The 18,265-nt window shown below is 35.7% G+C and overlaps 1 protein-coding gene across 1 annotated transcript in view; it reads left to right on the plus strand.

Moving 5' to 3' along the window:
• The window catches only part of ADGRA3 (adhesion G protein-coupled receptor A3), a 143,697-nt gene that overhangs the window by 20,627 nt on the left and 104,805 nt on the right, over positions 1–18,265 (plus strand). The window contains exon 2 of the mRNA XM_036763375.1: positions 13,950–14,021. Coding sequence (XP_036619270.1) covers positions 13,950–14,021 — 72 coding nt within the window. The remainder of the gene's footprint in view (positions 1–13,949; positions 14,022–18,265) is intronic.

The raw sequence follows: 18,265 nt of genomic DNA on the forward strand, positions 1-18,265 counted from the left end.
CATATATATGTGTATATATATATATGTATATATATACACACACACATACATATTCTTTTCAGCTACTCTAATGCTGAGGTCTCATGAATCATACGCATCATCTTTCCATGTAAGAATGTAAACAAAACAGTTCAACTTTAGTAAGTCCCTTGTGATTTCTCTTTCTTGTTTACCTTTTCATGCTTCTCTTGATTCTTGTGTTTGAAAGTCAAATTTTCTATTCAGCTCTAGTCTTTTCACTGAGAAACCTTGAAAGTCCTCTATTTTATTAAAAGTCCATATTTTGCCTTGGAGCATGATACTCAGTTTTGCTGGGTAGGTGATTCTTGGTTTTAATCCTAGCTGCATTGATCTCTAGAATATCGTATTCCAAGCCCTTCAGTCCCTTAATGTAGAAGCTGCTAGATCTTGTGTTATCCTGATTGTTTTTCCACAATACTCAAATTGTTTCTTTCTGGCTGCTTGCAGTATTTTCTTCTTGATCTGGGAGCTCTGGGATTTGATGACAATATTCCTAGGAGTTTTCTTTTTGGGATCTTTTTGAGGAGGTGATCTGTGGATTCTTTCAATTTCTATTTTGCCCTGCGGCTCTAGAATATCAGGGTAGTTCTCCTTGATAATTTCTTGAAAGATAATATCTAGGCTCTTTTTTTGATCATAGCATTCAGATAGTCCAGTAATTTTTAAATTATCTCTTCTGGATCTATTTTCCAGGTCAGTGGTTTTTCCAGTGAGATATTTCACATTGTCTTCCATGGTTTCATTCCTTTGGTTCTGTTTTATAATATCTTGATTTCTCATCAAGTCACTAGCTTCCACTTGCTCCAATCTCATTTTTAAGGTAGTATTTTCTTCAGTGGTCTTTTGGACCTCCTTTTCCATTTGGCTAATTCTGCCTTTCAAGGCATTCTTCTCCTCATTGGCTTTTTGGAGCTCTTTTGCCATTTGAGTTAATCTATTTTTTAAGGTGTTGTTTTCTTCAGTGTATTTTTCAGTATTTGTTTGGGTCTCCTCTAGCAAGTCATTGACTTATTTTTCATGGTTTTCTCGCATCCTTCTCATTTCTCTTCCCAATTTTTCCTCTACTTCTCTAACTTGCTTTTCCAAATCCTTTTTGAGCTCTTCCATGGCCTGAGACCAGTTCATGTTTTTCTTGGAGGCTTTTGGTGTAGGCCCTTTGACTTTGTTGACTTCTTCTGTCTGTACGTTTTGGTCTTCTTTGTCACCAGAGAAAGATTCCAAAGTCTGAGACTGAATCTGAGTGCGTTTTCGCTGCCTGGCCATATTCTCAGCCAACTTACTTCACCCTTGAGTTTTTCGTGGGTGTATGACTGCTTGTAGAGTAAAGAGTACTTTGTTCCAAGCTTGAGGGGAATGCTCCCGTTGTTTTCAGAGCTATTTCTATACAGCCAGCTCTGCCACCCCAGCACTCATCCTTCCCCAAGAACCACCAACCCAGACCTGACTCAGATCTTTAGCCCTCTGTACTCCCTCTCTGATCTGCCACTTAATTCCTCCCACCAGGTGGGCCTGGGGCTGGAAGCAACTGCAGCTATAGTTCTGTAGCTGCACCACCCCCGCTGCCCTTTGGGCAGTAGCCTAACCCCGAGCTCTTTTCACTCTGTGTCTGCAGCTTTTCCCACTAACCTTCTCTGTTGTCTTTGGTATTTGTGGGTTGAGAAGTCTGGTAACTGCCACAGCTCACTGATTCAGGGCACTAGGGCGTGTACCCCCTGGCTCCTGGTCTGGTTGGTCCTGCTGCTGCCCATACTGAGCTCAGCTCCCCTCCGCTCCATGGGTGATAGACCTCATCCAGCGACCATCCAGGCTGTCCTGGACTGTGTATCCCTGCTTCCCTCTGGTATTTTGTGGGTTCTGCAGTTCTAGAATTTGTTCAGAGCCATTTTTTGTAGGTTTTTGGAGGGACCTGGAGGGAAGCTCATGCAAGTTCCTGCTTTTCAGCTGCCGTCTGCCCCCATAATATGTATTTTAAGAAAGGAATTCAACAGATTTTCTTTAAACAGAATACTAAGCTTTTCTTGCATCCATTTCTGGGTTGGCTTGAGTAGCACAGAGTTTGGAAGTAAACCTGTAGTCTAACACTCTTCTTAGAGGTCTGCCATAGATTTACAAAAGCTATTAGGGTTGGGAGAGATTACAGAAATTACCCATAATATTATAATATTTATAAAGACTTGTAAAATGTTTTTACCATGTTCTACGTTTTAGGAATAAGAGGGAGAAAGGAAGCATTAACAAATCTGTTTAGTGTATTATAGATCTATAATGGAGTGGGGGGAAGAGGGAAGTAGGAGACAGATAATTTAAGTCAAAATTTAAAGACAATATTAATCTTCTTTGGAAGAAATGAGTTTTGTTTGGCTAACATTCGTGAGGTTTAGTACAAATATTTTTATTTAATAACTTAAGTATTTTAAACACAATTGGTTAATAACCATTTTATTTCTTATAAAATATAGGTATACCTTGGGGATATTATGGATTCTGTTCCAGATCCCCTCAATAAAGCAAATATTGCAATTAAGTGAGTCACATGATTTTTTTTGTTTTCCCAGTGCATATAAAACTTATGTTTACACTATTCTGTACTATTAAGTGTGCAATAGCATTATATTGGGAAACAGTATATGCCTTAAAAATACTTGATTGCTAACCACTATCTTAGGTATTCAGTGAGTTGTAATATTTTTGCTCATGGACGGTCTTTTCCTTGATGTTGATGGCTGCTTAATGGTCAGGCTGGTGGTTGCTGAAGGTTGGGATGGCTGTGGCAATTTCTTAAAGTAAGACAACAGTGAAGTTTGTCTCACTGATTGACTCTTCCTTTCACTTGTACGCTTAGAGGCCATTGTAGGGTTGCTAATTGACCCAGTTTCTTCAAATTGTTATGTTTTAGGGCTGGGCTATCCAACCTTAGGTTTTTATTGAAACAATAGACAATATATTTTGATTTGCCATTTTAGTGAGAGCTCTGCAGTAGCTTGGCTTCGTTTACTAAAGCATTTATGTAAATTTCTATGCTTGTAGGCTTGCACTGTGGGCCACGTACAGCCCAAGGTTCACAGACAGACATAGGAGTAATCAGAATACACACGACATTTAAGCATGTTGTTTTGTATGGGCTTAGATTGTGGTGCCCCAAAACAATTATAATAATTATATCAAAGATCATTGATCACAGATCACCATTACAGATATAATAATAATGAAACAATTTCAGATATTTTGAGAAGTACCAAAATGTGACACAAGACGCAGTGTGAGTACATGCTCTTGGAAGAATGTTGCCTATAGACTTGCTCAATGTAGGGTTTCCCTAAACCTTCAATTTGTAAAAAACAAATAAACAAAAAACAAAACCCCTGCAATATCTGTGAAGCACAATAAAGTGCAAGAAAACAAGTTATGTTTGTATACTGATTCTTTTGATTAATGTGAGTCATAGTGTGTTGTGCTATTAGAGAAAATAAATATAAGATAAGCATATATTGCTGCAAGTTAATATTACGATACACCTGAAGGCCTCTGACCTCCTTTTAGTTATGATCCGTATTTGGAGAGCTACCCATGCTTCACAAACATAATAAAAAAGGGCACCATCCAACCTCTCTTTTGGGGTCAGATTTAGAGCTAAAACTTCTTTATTTTCCTTTTTTTGGTTGAGATCTGATTTTGTTAGTGTAGGGAACTCTTGATGCAACAACTTATTTCACCCTTGAAGATCTTGAAGCAATCTGTAACCTGTAGCCTTAGATTGCAAGCAACTTGGTAATGGCCAAATAGCTTGTATGTGTATGTTCCCTAGAACACATAAACCTCAATGCCTTAACTGTGAAGGAAATGTCATTCACCCATAGTAATTGACCCTGACAAGTAAAAAAGATACTCATTCTTACTTTGAAATGATACTAAAGCTTGTTCTTCTATCAGAGAGAGACAGTGTGTCACAGTTCAAGAAAAGTGTCCTATTTAAAGCCGGAAGACCTAGGTTCAAAATCTTGGCTCTATCACTGTGTGACCTTGGACAAATGCACTAACCTTGCTGCCCCTTACTTTCCTCATCTTGTAAAGTGAGGGAATTGGAATTGGACTAGGTGACCCCTGAGGGCCCTTCTAGCTATACATCTGTAATCCCATGATCTCATAGAGCACAATTTGGCATCACTTTCTTCACAGAGAGATCCCAATTTTTGATATTTTTCATTTTTTGTATTCTCATTTTAATTATCATTTTATCATACATTTATCAGTTCTTTTACAATATCCTTTTAGATTCTTTGCTGCATTTTAAGTGGGATTTTAGTATGCTTTGAGAACAAAGGTATGTTCAGAGGAATATATCTCTAATTTTATGGTAAAAGATTGGTGGAAAACAATTGTATAAAAATTTACAGCCATATTTTAAGAAATAATTGATTTTTAGTAATAAGATATCAGCGAATTCTTCTTTAGCTAAAATAGCATATATTGTTCCTAATATGTTGGTCATAGATCTGTAAGTTGAACCGATTCTAGCTTACAGACTTGTGATGCTCTGTGTAATGTGGACTGGTTAACAAATCCTGCTTTGTTGAAATTTTTTATCATGTATTGTCATCACTATCTCCTTAACTTAAAAATGTTCTTGTTGTATAACTTCCCTTTTTCCACTATTCTTTCAATCACCTAAACTCAATCTCAGAGCTTAATCTCAGCCAACATTTCATCTATTTCTAAGTCCTTTTGATTCTTTATGAGTAGTAGCTCTTCACATTTTCTAAGGGTGCTCATGTATTTCAAACTAGAAAGGACCATTAAGGTCATTTCATCTAACCTTTTTGTTTAAGAAGCTAAGGGGGATTTGAGTGGAGGTGCACCTCCATTTGATACCCTCCACTCCCCCTACCCAAATTCCACTTTCTAAAGTATGTCATTGTTATCTTCTTTCTGTTTACACTCACACCACTGTAATTCAGGACTTCATTGTCTCTTGATTAAATTATTAGAATAGCTTCCTCACTGACCTCAACAAATCTGTATTGAGCACTTTCTACTTATGTGGCTAGCACTTTCTGTGTGGCCAGCACAATCCTCTGAGGATCCCAAGAAAGAAAATCTCTCCAATCCATTATTTTTACATTAAGTAATTTTCCTAATGCACAGGTTCTAAGTGTTTAGCAGGTTATGTATGGGGGTATTCAGAAGGAGTAGCAATCTGGTGTGAAGGTTTGCTGAGCCCTTTTCAGGGCTGTTCATCTACCTTTGGTGTCTTATTGCAACCCAGCTCTCACTTGTGGCTCCAAGAAGCTGTAGCGTGCATAGCAGCCACTTCAGTAAAACTGTCTCAGCAGACTGCCTAAACCAGGTTGAGGGTAACAGACAGGCCACCGCCAGTCATCTTGTCTTTTGTCTTGCCACTGGACTTTCATGTGTAAGTTAAGATACCACCTGTGATGTCTTTGGCCCTCTTCAAAAGCGCAGGGCCAAACAAGTGTTTGGCAAAGTTGTTACTTAGTACTTGTTGACTTTACTTCCTTACTCAAAAACTTTCTGAGTCCTGGCTGAAAAAAAATACAGTTTATTTAATCCAAAAGTAAAGGCCCTTCAAAATTGAACTCGAGCAATCTTCAATAATTAGCACAGTGGAAAGAGTGCTGGATGTGGAGTCAAAATAACTAGGTCCAAATCTCAGCCCTGCTACTTAAAGGGGATCATTAAACACAATGCCTACAAATAATATAAATGAAAAGAATGGTAAGGGGAAACCTAATTTGGAGTAACTATAATAAGTAACTTTAGTCTTGGAAAACAGATAATGATATATCCCTCCTCTTTGCCTAAGAGGCTAGGAGACTGGGGGAGGAGAGGATAATGTTTCAAACATTGCCAGACATGTTACTGGAGCAATTGTTTTTGCTTAACTTTTCTTTGTCACAAGGAAGAGTTCAATTCCAGGGGCGCTATATTTAGAAGGGACTAATTTTATATCTTTACATTTATGCTTTTTATATAAAAAGAACATATACAACTTATTTTTAAAAAATAATGATTCTTTCATCCTTCCCAACTTTGTCATCTGCAAATCTGATAAGCATTCCATCTATGTTGTCATTCAAGTCATTTATAAAAATGCTGTAAACAGCAGGATTAAGTATAGATTCCTAAGCATGACTAGAGACCTCTTTCCACATGGACAGTGTCTGTTAATGACTGACTACTCTTCAAGTTTGTTTATTCAACAGGTTCTTAATCTATCTAACGTATCATTTAGTCCACATGTGTCTCCTGCAGAAGTTCACATGAGGAACTTTTAAATTCTTTGCTGAAAATCCAGGTACTCTATGTTGATAACATTGGTCTGATGAGTTAGTTTTCTGAGGAAGTAATTCTTAAACTTTTTGGTCTTAGGGCCCCTTGATTCTTTAAAAAATTATTGAACCTCCTAAAGAGGTTTTGTTTTTGTTTGTTATAACCGATATTACCTGATTTAGAAATTACAACATCTTAGTTTCAAATCCCTGAATTATCTTTTATTTGTCCTTTCTAGTCCAAAGGTCATATTGAACCTTAGCATAAAACAAAACAAAACAAAGTGTTGAATAGTTTTGCCTTCCTCCTTTGTTATGAACCTGTTTATTCCAAGCAATGGTCTTACCTCTTAAATCTTCCCCCTCCCCGCCCATAATATAGCTTTAAAAAGTTCTTCTTTTTTGTCCTTTGAATTCATTGCCAGGCTCAAGTCATTCTGAATTTTATGTTCCTGACACCATCTTTACATGTCTTTTCTACTCTTTCATATCCACCTTCCATTATTTTCCACTATTTGCAAACATATATATGCCTTAAAAAAATCTAGGTTGGTTTGTTTTGTATCATAAATATTTCATTCTCTAATGCTTTCTATCTTTCTTAAGCCAACTCTTCTGTAGAATTTTATACCATGGGTTAAAGTGACTTCCCTAAAGTTACATGACTATTTAAATATAAGGCAATATAAGGCTTCTTAAATCAAGGCACTCTTTTGACATTATGCTTTTTGGGCTTTGGTTATAAATGCTTAGCCCACTCAAGCTTCTTTTACCTTACAAACTTTGTGATTTTGAGGGGTAGACTCTGTGTGTGTGTGTGTGTCTCTGTGTGTGTGTGTGTGTGTGTGTGTCTGTGTGTGTGTATGTTTAGGATGTTCTAAAAGTCTTAGTGTCATTTTAAGCTGTTTGAACTTTGGTATATGTATACATTTACATATGAGTTTATGCCAGGTGTCCCAAAAGTCTTAGTGCATTTTTGAAACCCCACATATTACTGTTTTTTCTCTTTCTTCTCCCCTCATACATACATACAATATAAATGTAAACTATATATAAATATAAAAATATATAATGAATGAAATATTCTATATGTGGATCTCTATATACATATATGTACGTGTATATGTATATATGTGTATTCACACATTTATGTGTGAATCTCTTTTATGAGAACAGATTTTTAATCAAATTCTACATTATATCCCTTTCAAGGTAAGGAAAGTCAAAGACTCAGAATTTTTACTTTAGAACTCATCTAATCCAGTCACAACCCAATGAATGAATCTTTTATGTTAAACCTGACAAGTGGTTATCTGCTTTCTACCAGAAAACCAGTACCCTTCTTCTGACTCACTGTTTCATGTCACAGCTCTCTGATTCAAAATATACCTTCCTGAGTTCCTATTGGTCTGAGTTCCACCTCCTGGAATAGCAGCAAGCAAGTTTATAGTCTTTCTTCCATGCCAAGCTTTCAAATATTTGAAGTTATCTTGTCTCTTCTCAGTTTTCTTTCCTCTAACTCAGCATTCTTAGTTCTTGTTATTGTTCCTTGAACATTTCCAAAACTTTCTCATATTATTTGTTGTATTGCCATTTTCTGAGGAAAATATAAATTAGATACTAAGTTCACATAGTAAATGGGACAGTTAGAATTTGAATTTATGTCCCCTGATTTTAGATCCCTTGCTCTTGTCCATTATATCACACTATATTGTTTTTTACTATTTCAGATTTGCCCTGACTAGCACAAAGCAGTATGAAACTCTGCAAATAATACCTCTTATTTCTCCTAGGACTGGGTAAGAAAGAAAATCTTTCTCACTTGATGAGATAGAATCGGATTAAAAAACCTTGTGTTTGTGGGAAAGCTCAGTAATACAGAGGTAACATAATTATAGATTTCTTCTTAAATACTAGTAATTGAATTTTAGAAAACCACTACCTCTTACCAAAATGGCAAATTAGGGAAAGCTTTGAGCCTTCCTAATAATATCTGAATCATCGAGGTTTCCATTTGCCATTTTCATGCATTTACTAGAAAACAATATAGCACTAATAAATCTAAAATTGAATCAATTTATATCCACCACAGCTGGAACTTGAGCAAATCAGAAATTGTCAAAGGATGTAAATCATTAATATTTAATGTATAGCTTTAATGTATCTTCCCATAGTAGAAACCAGACCAGCAGCTGGCTGACTACTCAGCATGAGATCACATCTTAAAGTTCCCTTGAGCACAGGGAACCATTTAGAGGGGAAAAAAATTGTGGGTTATATGAACATGGTGACTTCTAACATTCTCCTTACTAAGTCAACCAGGAGAAGAGTTTAATGGCAGTAATGCTCTGGGTGCTGACCAAATCTGACAGTGCTGTTTTGAGAAAAGGAACGTAGTACATAACTAGGCTACAGGTTAATTGTAGGGAAGGGTACATTGTTTTAAACCTGTAGAGAGAGAATGTACATTGCCACTGACATGTTCTTTTCTTTGTGGACAGCAGATGGAAAACTTCTTTTCTTGCTCTTTACTGGTATTTGGAGAGATAAAAAGTATATACTTCCTTAAAAAATATTGGGTTGATTTGGGCAACAAAGGAATCAAATGATTTCTTAAAGCAGATATTAATTGTTGGATTTCTGAGTTGGGATATTTAGTATATACCAATAATCAGTGGTCCCAGTGCCTAATCCATTATTTTCTTCACTCCTGAGGTTCCTGACAACATGATATGGATCTAAGGCTGAGATTTTATAAAATTTCTACAAAGACAGAGCTATTTAATTGAGAATACATATTTTGAGATTTGTGTACAACAGTGATATCAAACATTGAAAGGTATCCCTGAAAGCTGCATACTGACTTAGAAAACCACAAATTATTATCTATATTACATTGTATTTTTACTTATTTTATTGAACATTTCCTAAATACTTTTTAATCTAGTTTGGCACACTAAGGAGTTTTTATTAGCAGTGAATTTGACAACTGTGGTGTACAGAACTGAAGATTAGGAGTCATAAAATTAGGGTAATGTAAATTAATCATCTACTGTTACTGCCTCATTCCATGATTTTAGACGGATAACTTATTCTCTGTATTTCAGTTTTCATGTTATTGAATGGGAATAAAATAAATAATAACAAAATCTTGTATCTGAATTATACTTTGTAAACTGAAAATTGTGAAGATCTATCCTTTGATAGAATAATTATATGGAGAACAGGTAGTCACACCACATGTTCTGTGTTGCTCTTCCATTACCTACTTGACTTAACTAAATATTATTTCCTAGGCAAAATGTATTAGAAAAGATTCTTATGTGTAGGATTTAAAATGAAATACTGCAGTATAATGTCTTCTGTATTTTTTTTCCTCAGTGTAATGGCATGCTTTGTATATTTAATAGGCTCAATTTCCTTGTCTCAAGACATGAATTCCAGAGTATAAAACACTTTTTCTCATGTATTGTTAGATTCACTTTGACTTGTCACCATGTGGTTAATAGACCACTATATTAGGAAAACTTAGTTATGTTTTAGAAGCATTGATAAAATCTTCCTGTGGTACCAGATTGACACCTGTTCCATAAATTGGCCTTTATTTGATTTTATCCATGGGATGATGTTGGAATAACCACTTCTTGAAACTTTATTCTTCATGAAAAAGGAAGCAATGTAATGCCCACCTCTATGTGGAGATTTTAAGTACATTGACTTCTATTTGATTTGTTTAATACTTTTGAGTTCTTTTACATTATTTTTAATGTCATTTCTTTTTTTCATGACTTTAGAATAAAATGATTCAGCCATTCAAAAACTGAACTCATTCAGTACTGTGTTAAGTTCAGCAGGGAGGTACCAAACTCCTCCTCAAAGTGTTTTAAATTCAAAAACATTGAGCCAGAATAGTGCTACCAAGCGTTGTCCATAGATCATATAGTGTTAACATCATTAGTGAAGAACAGAAGTGGGTAGGCATGAATTTTGTAACTTAGTGCAAGTTTTATATTTTCTCATTTAGTTGCCTTCCAGAAAGTTTGAAATTTTCAAATGTCAGCAAAAATATTGTTTACAAATAGTTTTTAGGTTTATAATAATACATAATATTATGCATTTTCTAGTTTCATGGGCTTCTAGTTTCAGAACAGGGTATAAAATCTGTCTTTCAGATAGATTTATTTATGCCAATCCTGTTTTCTTGCACAATATCCTTAAAACTATCAAGTAAAGTACAGACTGAATATATTAACATGAGGTTGTAAACTGTATTTTTAAGGTTACATTTATAACATTTTTAAGTATGATGAAATATCTTACTTTTTACTATCTTCAATAAAATCTATCATTTATTATACTAAACCTTTATGGCTGAGCAACTGACATTCTTTTTGCTGAAGTAATACTAAGTCAGGGTAAATATAAGTCATTTACCATCCTCCAGAGAAATAGCTACATTATAAACAGCTTTTTAGAAAATATTTCTTCGTTTGGCCTTTCATGCCATAGCCAATACTAATAGAACTGAACTTTTTAATTGTTTATTTGTAGCTACTTTTTTGTACTTTGGATGTGGTTGTATTTTATATATACATATATGTATATAGGAATGTATATATGTGTTTAAAGGTTGTCCATTTTATTTACTAAAACATAGATAATTATCTTTTGATATCTATTATTATAAACAAAGCAAAACCCCAGAATAAGGATTGGGTTTGGAGTTGGGAACCTAGATTCAAATTACCTTGGGCAAGTTAGTTTCTGTGTCTTTCTTCATCTGCAGAATGAGGTGCTTGGATTGGATGATCTCTGAGATCCCCTTAAGGTATTTTTAAAAAATTAATTTCTTTTTAGCACTCTTTTAAAAAAAATTTTTGGCTTCCAAATTCTTTCCCTCCTTCCCGCACTTTCTCCTACCCATTGAGAAGGCAAGAGATGTGTTATCAGTTATACAAATGAAGTCATGCATAACATATTTCCATATTAGCCATGTTGCAAAAAAAAGCAGCAACAACAGTAAGTAGCAAGAGGTATAAAGAAGGTGAAAAAAGTAAACTTTAATCTGCATTCAGAGTTCATCAATTTTCTCTCTGCAGGTAGATAGTATTTTTCATCATGGGTCCTTTGGAATTGTCTTGGATCATTATATTGATCAGAGTAGTTAAGTCTTTCACAGTTGAAAATTTTTACCATATTGCTGTTACTGTGTACAATATTTTCCTGGTTCTGCTTACTTCACTTTGCATAAGTTCTCCCGGGTTTTTCTGAAGCCATAATCCTCATTATTTCTCATAACAGTAGTATTCCGTCAGTCTTATATCACAGCTTGTTCAGCCATTAACCAGTTGATAGACATTCCCTTGATTTCTAGTTCTTTGCCACAATACATAGAGCCACTGGAAATGTTTTTGTACACATAGGTCCTTTTCCCTTTGTTTTTTTTAGAATACAGACCTAGTAATGGTATTACTGGGTCACAATTTTATAGCCCTTTGGGTATAGGTCCAAATTATTCTTCAGAAGGATTAGACCAGTTCAAAGCTTTACCAATGGTGTATTAGTATACCTATTTTTCCACATCCCCTCTAGCATTTGTCATTTTCCTTTTCTGTCATGTTAGCCAGTCTGATAGGTATAAGGTGGTACCTTAGAGTTGTTTGAATTCACATTTTTTGAATCAGTAGTGATTTAAAGCATTTTTTTTCGTGTGACTTAATAGCTTTTGTTTCTTCTGAAAGTAGCCTGTTCATATACCTTGACCATTTATCAATTGGGGAATGTCTCTTATTTTTGTAACCTTGGCCGAGTTGCTTATAACTTTGAGAAATAAGGCCTTTATCAGAGAAACTTGCTTTCAGCATTTTTGCCCCAGTTTCCTACTTTCTAATTTTGGCTGCATTGGTTTCATTTGTGGAAAACCTTTTTAATTTCATGTAATCAAAATTGCCCATTTTACTTCCTGTGATCCTCTCTATCTCTTGTTCGGTCATAAACTCGTATATTTTTCCATTCAGCCATTACTTCTTAACAATTTTGACTTGTACGTTTTCATTTATCAGAAATCCTAGTAATTGAATATTATTGTTGTTGATTTCTGAGCTGTATAACAGTTTGGACAATTTAAATCATGGTTGGCTCCTTTTTTTAGTGGGGAGGGAGAGGTATTTGGTCTTGTGATTTCATTGGTATAAGGAATCCCAACTCTGGAAAGCTCTTCTTAGAGCTGCAGTTCTACTTTATTTTTATATTTGTCTGGATCACTGAGAGACACTAGTGATTCCAGGCCTTTCCAGCCTTGTATATCCATCATACTTCATCTCTTCCTAAACTTAGTGGTGTTAAAATTCATTTTAAGAAAGGAAATGAACATTGCTTCATAAAATGATGCTAGATTGTATTTGGTAGATTGTATTCCTTTTTAAAAATATCTTTTTAAAATCCTTATTCAAAGATTCTAGATTATATGCAGATTAGGTCCTTCAGGAAGCAGTGAATGGGGTACTCTTCCTTTCTCTTCTCTTTGTTCTTCACCCTTATGCAGGTGACAGATCCAGTGGGGCAGCCATTTGGGAATAGGAACATGGCTGTCCACATCATTTGGGTGAACTCACCCAACTGGGAGTTACCAGCTAGGATTCTGTCTGGTGAAATGGAAAACCACCAGGCTTCATAATCTTTTTTGCCACTGTGTCCTAAGATCCCTGGGTTCTTGGCATTTGCCCTTGCTGCTATATTCTGCAGACCCTAAGGCACTGTCATCTGATCTGTTAATGTACCTTAAAGGCCTTTGAGCCTTCTTATGTACCTTGCTCCTTGGTTGGAACTTTTGGACCTTACTGTTCATCCTGCAGCTGACCTATCACAATCCAAGTGGTATAGTGGATAGAGTACCATATTTGGAGTGAAGAAGACCAGAATTCAAATCCTTCCTTGGATGCTTACTAGCCATGTGCCCTTGGGAAAGTCTTAAAATCTTTCAACCTCAGGTTGCTCATATGTTAAAAAAAAAAAAGATAAAATAGCCTCTACCTTAAAAGGTAATATGTAAAGCACTTTGCAAATCTGTATAAAGACTAGATATCCTACATACCGTCTCCCCTAATTAGACTCTCAGTTCCTGAAAGCAGGAATTATCTGGCTTTTTCTATTTGCTTGGCACATAGTAAACACTTTATAAATGTTTTTTTAGTAATTCCTTCAAGAATACAAAATTGTTCATTTCTGTGGTTGGGTTTTGATTTTACAGGGCAATTTTGTATAAGTTGAGTTGGATGCTGGAGAGTGTGTTACAGAAAAAGAGGGAAACTTAAAGAGTCTTCTTTAAGAGAAGATGATCTTACATGAATGATTGAACTGACAGGTGTTATTGCTTTTTAAGATAATTTCTTACCCATGCTATATAACAATTTCTCAGTACCATTTGATTACTGTTTTACTCAGCATCCCTTCCAAACTATTTTGTAGTTCCTGTTGTTATCTTACACTTTCTTTATAAGTATTATATCTATATATTCTATTTTTCTCGAATAGAAGCTCATGGTCTTAAGTGACAAGATTCAAATTGTCTTGAAACAGAAGGCGCTGTGTGTGTGTGTGTGTGTGTTCATATTAGTATTTGATTTTTCCTCTTATTTTTAGGATTCTGAGCAACAATAAAATATCAGAATTGAAGAATGGTTCATTTTCTGGGTTAAGTCTTCTGGAAAGACTGTAAGTATTGCTTTAAATAGCTTATTATTTTAATAGTTTACATATTTAAACACAAGTTTGCATTCTGATCTTAATTGCTAAAGATATTTATTTGTTCATTTTCTGTGTGCATCATGGCTGAACACATTTATTTTGAAACATGTAATTACATTTAAATTGAAAGTCCAATATTATCCCAAACCATAGACCCTTTTTAAGAGTAGAGCATAATAGAGCATAAGAGTAGAACATAAATTAGCATACCTCAGAAGAGTTGTATCAAATAGAAATAATAAGGATCCCTACAGCTGCATATTGACTCGTTGTCACCCTGTGGACCATAGCACAGGAAGTAATGGGACCAGATGCTATGATCTTAGTTTTTTTGATGATAAGCTTCAAGCCAGCTTTTTATACTCTTCTCTTTGACCCTCATCAAGAGGCTTAATTCTTCTTCACTTTCTGCCATTGGAATGGTATCATTTGCATATCTGAGATTGTTGATATTTCATCTGTAAACCTTAATTCTGTTTTTTAATTTGTCCAGTCTGGCATTTCGCATGATGTACTCTGCATATAAGTTAAATAAATAAGGTGACAGCATACAGCTTTGTCATACTCCTTTTCCAATCTTAAATCAGCCATTTATTCCATGTTCAGTTCTAATTGTTGCTTCTTGGCATACATACAATTTCCTCAGGAGACAAACAAGATGATCTGAAAATCCCTCTTTGAGGACTTGCCACATTTTATTGTGATCCACACAAGTCAAAGGCTTTAATGTAGTCACTGAAGCAGAAGTAGATGTTTCTGTAACTCTCTTGCTTTCTCCATAATCCAGCAAATGTTGGCAATTTGGTCTCTAGTTCTTTTGCTTCTTCAAAAAACCATCCTGCACTTCTAGTAATGCTTGGCTCACATATTGCTGAAGCCTAGCTTGCAGAATCTTAAGCATAAGTCTGCTGGTGTGTGAAATGAGCACAATTATTCATTAATTTGAACGTTCTTTGGCATTGTCCTTCTTTAGGGTTGGAACATAAACTAATCTTTTCCAATCCAGTGACCATTGTTAAATTTTCCAAATTTCTAAATATTGATTTAGAAAACCACATATTGACATTATTTGTGTTCTATTTTATTTGTGCTTATTTTGTTAAGTATTTCCCCAACTACATTTTTATCTGGTTTGTATTACCAGGAGTTTTTCACATCTCCACCAACAACAAAAACAGTAGAGATGTATACTGCCAAAGGAAGCAAACTTTTGAATTAGTTTTGACATCTTAGCCATATCTTTTTCAACATGAGAATGCTTTTTTAAAAAATAAAAAGGGTTCCTCTCTAGTTTTTATATCACTTGTTTCTTGATGAAGCTTCTGTAGCTCTATCACCACTTGTATGAACATTCCTTTGTAACAAAGAAAAAGGGTTAATTATAACCAATCAATCTTGCAACTATATGTGAAGTCTTAGGCAACATTGTTTACCCATGGTCTTCTACCTCTCTAAGGAAAGATACCACCATCCTACCAGTCATCAAAGTTCAAAACCTTTGTGTCATCTTGGAGTCCTTCTTCTTACTGACTCCGTATATCCATTTAGTTAGCATTCCTGTTGTTGGCACCCTTAAGCATCTCCTGTATCTATTTTCTTCTTTCTGCTCACATAGCCACTACCCAAGTTCAAGCTCTAATCACTTTTCACTTGGACTACTGCAATACATTTTAAATTTGCCTCCCTGCATTGTCTGTCTCACATCCAATTCATCCTTCACAAGTTGACAAAGTGATTTTCCCAAAGAGTATGTTTTGCTGTCACCTGCCTAAATAAACTCCAGTGGCTCTCTCTTACCTGCAGGATAAACGCCTTTGTTTGACATTTAAAGCTTTTCTCAACCTGCCCCCTTCCAACCTTTCTTCTCTTCTTCTGCTTTACCCTTGAGGCTATGATCGAGCCATACTGGCTTACTTCTGGTTTCCTGCACATAATTTTCCATTCCCTGTCCCTGTGCTTTTGCACTGACTGCTCCCTTCTCATGTCTGCCTCTTCATTTCCCTGGCTCTCTTCATGACTCAGCTTATATACCACTTTCTGTTGGAAAGGTTCTCTAGTTCCCTCCCATCCCTCTTACAGCTGCTAGAGCCTTCCCATCTTTGAATACCTCCCTTTTACTCTATAAGTGCCTCATATGTATCTATTTACATATTGTCTCCTCCATTAAAATGTAAGGTAAATGTAGAAATAGTCTTTTCCTTCCTTTTTATCCATAGTCCTTAGCATAGTGTTTGGCACATAGTAAATACTTGCTAAATGCTTATTGATTGGGTGATTCATGAAAGAAGAAATGCAAACATCACCTTGTTGCCTCAATTTCCTCCTAATGATGACAAAGTTACTAGAGATCAGTTTCAGGATGTGACATTGACTTTGTCACTTCTCCTTACATGGTTCAGCAAAAGGAAGAAACTGATATAGTGGAAAGACTCATGGATTTGGAGATGGGGAAATCACTCTAGGATCATAGATTTAGAACTGGGAAGAACTATAGAGGCCTTTATAGTCTAGCCTCTTCATTTTATGGATGAGGAAATTGGCACACAGAAAGACTAAGACTTGACCAAGATCTCACAGATGATTTGTGACTGATCTGGTATTTTAATCCAGATTGTTTCACCCCAAAGAAATTGTTCTTTTTATTGTACCATGTTACCTCTTCAAATTCTTGCTGTACTGTTAATTACCTGCAGGACTCTGGGACTGAGTTTCCTTATATGTAAAATGATGCGAGAGGTTGGACTAGATGATTCTTAAAATCCCTTCCAGCTCTAAATGTAATATTTAATTCCAAGTTTTAGTAATCAGTGAATTTGATTAATTGTGTCAGTCTTGGCAATGCATCTTAACTAGATGTTCCTAGAACACAGTATATCTCTAGGTGTGCCGTGTCAAACGTGCTACACCAAGCCTTGGTGCAGTTTCCTTCACATCTCAGGAGAGAATCACCAACTGTGCCACCATATCTACTGTCCTTTTTGGAGGGCAAGAACATGCTTCTTTCTAGCCATGTGATCTCACAGAGTATTTACTTAAGAATGTCAAGAGTTGCTCTTTATAGAAAGAGTCTTGTATCTCAGCTCTGCTGTTTACTACCTATGTAACCTTAAGATATGGTATACCCATTGAAGGACCTGAAGGACTAAAAATACCAGTCCTCCAAAAACCAGCCAACCAATCAACCAAACAAACCTTCAACTCCTCCCAACATCTCTAGTTCTGTTGAAGGCGTTACCAGTCCTCCAGCCACCAAAGGTTGCTTAACAATATAGATTCCCCCTTTCAGTCCTGCTTTTTTTCATTATTTCCCTCATATTTTCCCTCCAAATGCACATATATGTATATGTATATATACATACATGCACATACATACATACACACACACACATAGATTTTTTTGGTGGTTTGGTATAGTGTTAAAACCTTTGATTAATTTTGTCGTTTGAAATTTTTATTATGTTATGATAGCCCAGCTATGAGCACTGAATGGTCAGTCAACAAGCATTTACTAAGTACTTACTATGTGTTAAGCACTTTGCTCAGCACTTCAGCATAAAAATAAAAGGCAAAAATTCCCTTAAGGAGATCACCTTCTGATGAGGGAGACAACCTGGAAATCACAACATGCATCTAAGAGTTGTACATACAGTGTAGAAGGGAAGAGGTGGGAGGGACTGGGAGTGGGGGGAATGGTAGAGGAGAAGGTAACTGGGGAAGGTGGAATGTTAGCTGAGTCTTTAAAGGAGCTAGGGAAGTAGGCAATAGGTAAGCAGGAGAGCATTCCAGGTATAGTGGACAGGTTGTGAAAATACGTGGAGTTTGAGAGATTGACTCTTGTGTGAGAGCAGTAAGGAGGTGTTCCTTAATCATAAAGTACATAACTGGAGAGTAAAATTTAAGAGGACTTGAAAGATGGGAAGGAATCCTATCATAAGATGCCAGAGAATTTTATATTTGATCCTGAAGGTTATTGAGAAGTGACTGAGTTGAAACTTTTAGGTAAAATGCTTTGGCAGCTTAGTGGATGATAAAGTGGGGAAAGACTTGAGGCACTTGAGACTAGTTAGGAGACTGCGTCTTATACAGGGTCTTTCCTTATCAAACCCAATAATTTTATTTCTTCTTTGCCTATCTTTATGCCTTTAATTTCCTTCTCTTGTCTCATTGCTAGAATTTTCAGAATCATATCAAATACTATGATTAATTATGTT

This window comes from Trichosurus vulpecula, chromosome 6 (assembly GCF_011100635.1).
Source record: "Trichosurus vulpecula isolate mTriVul1 chromosome 6, mTriVul1.pri, whole genome shotgun sequence".
In the NCBI taxonomy this organism is placed as follows: domain Eukaryota; kingdom Metazoa; phylum Chordata; class Mammalia; order Diprotodontia; family Phalangeridae; genus Trichosurus; species Trichosurus vulpecula.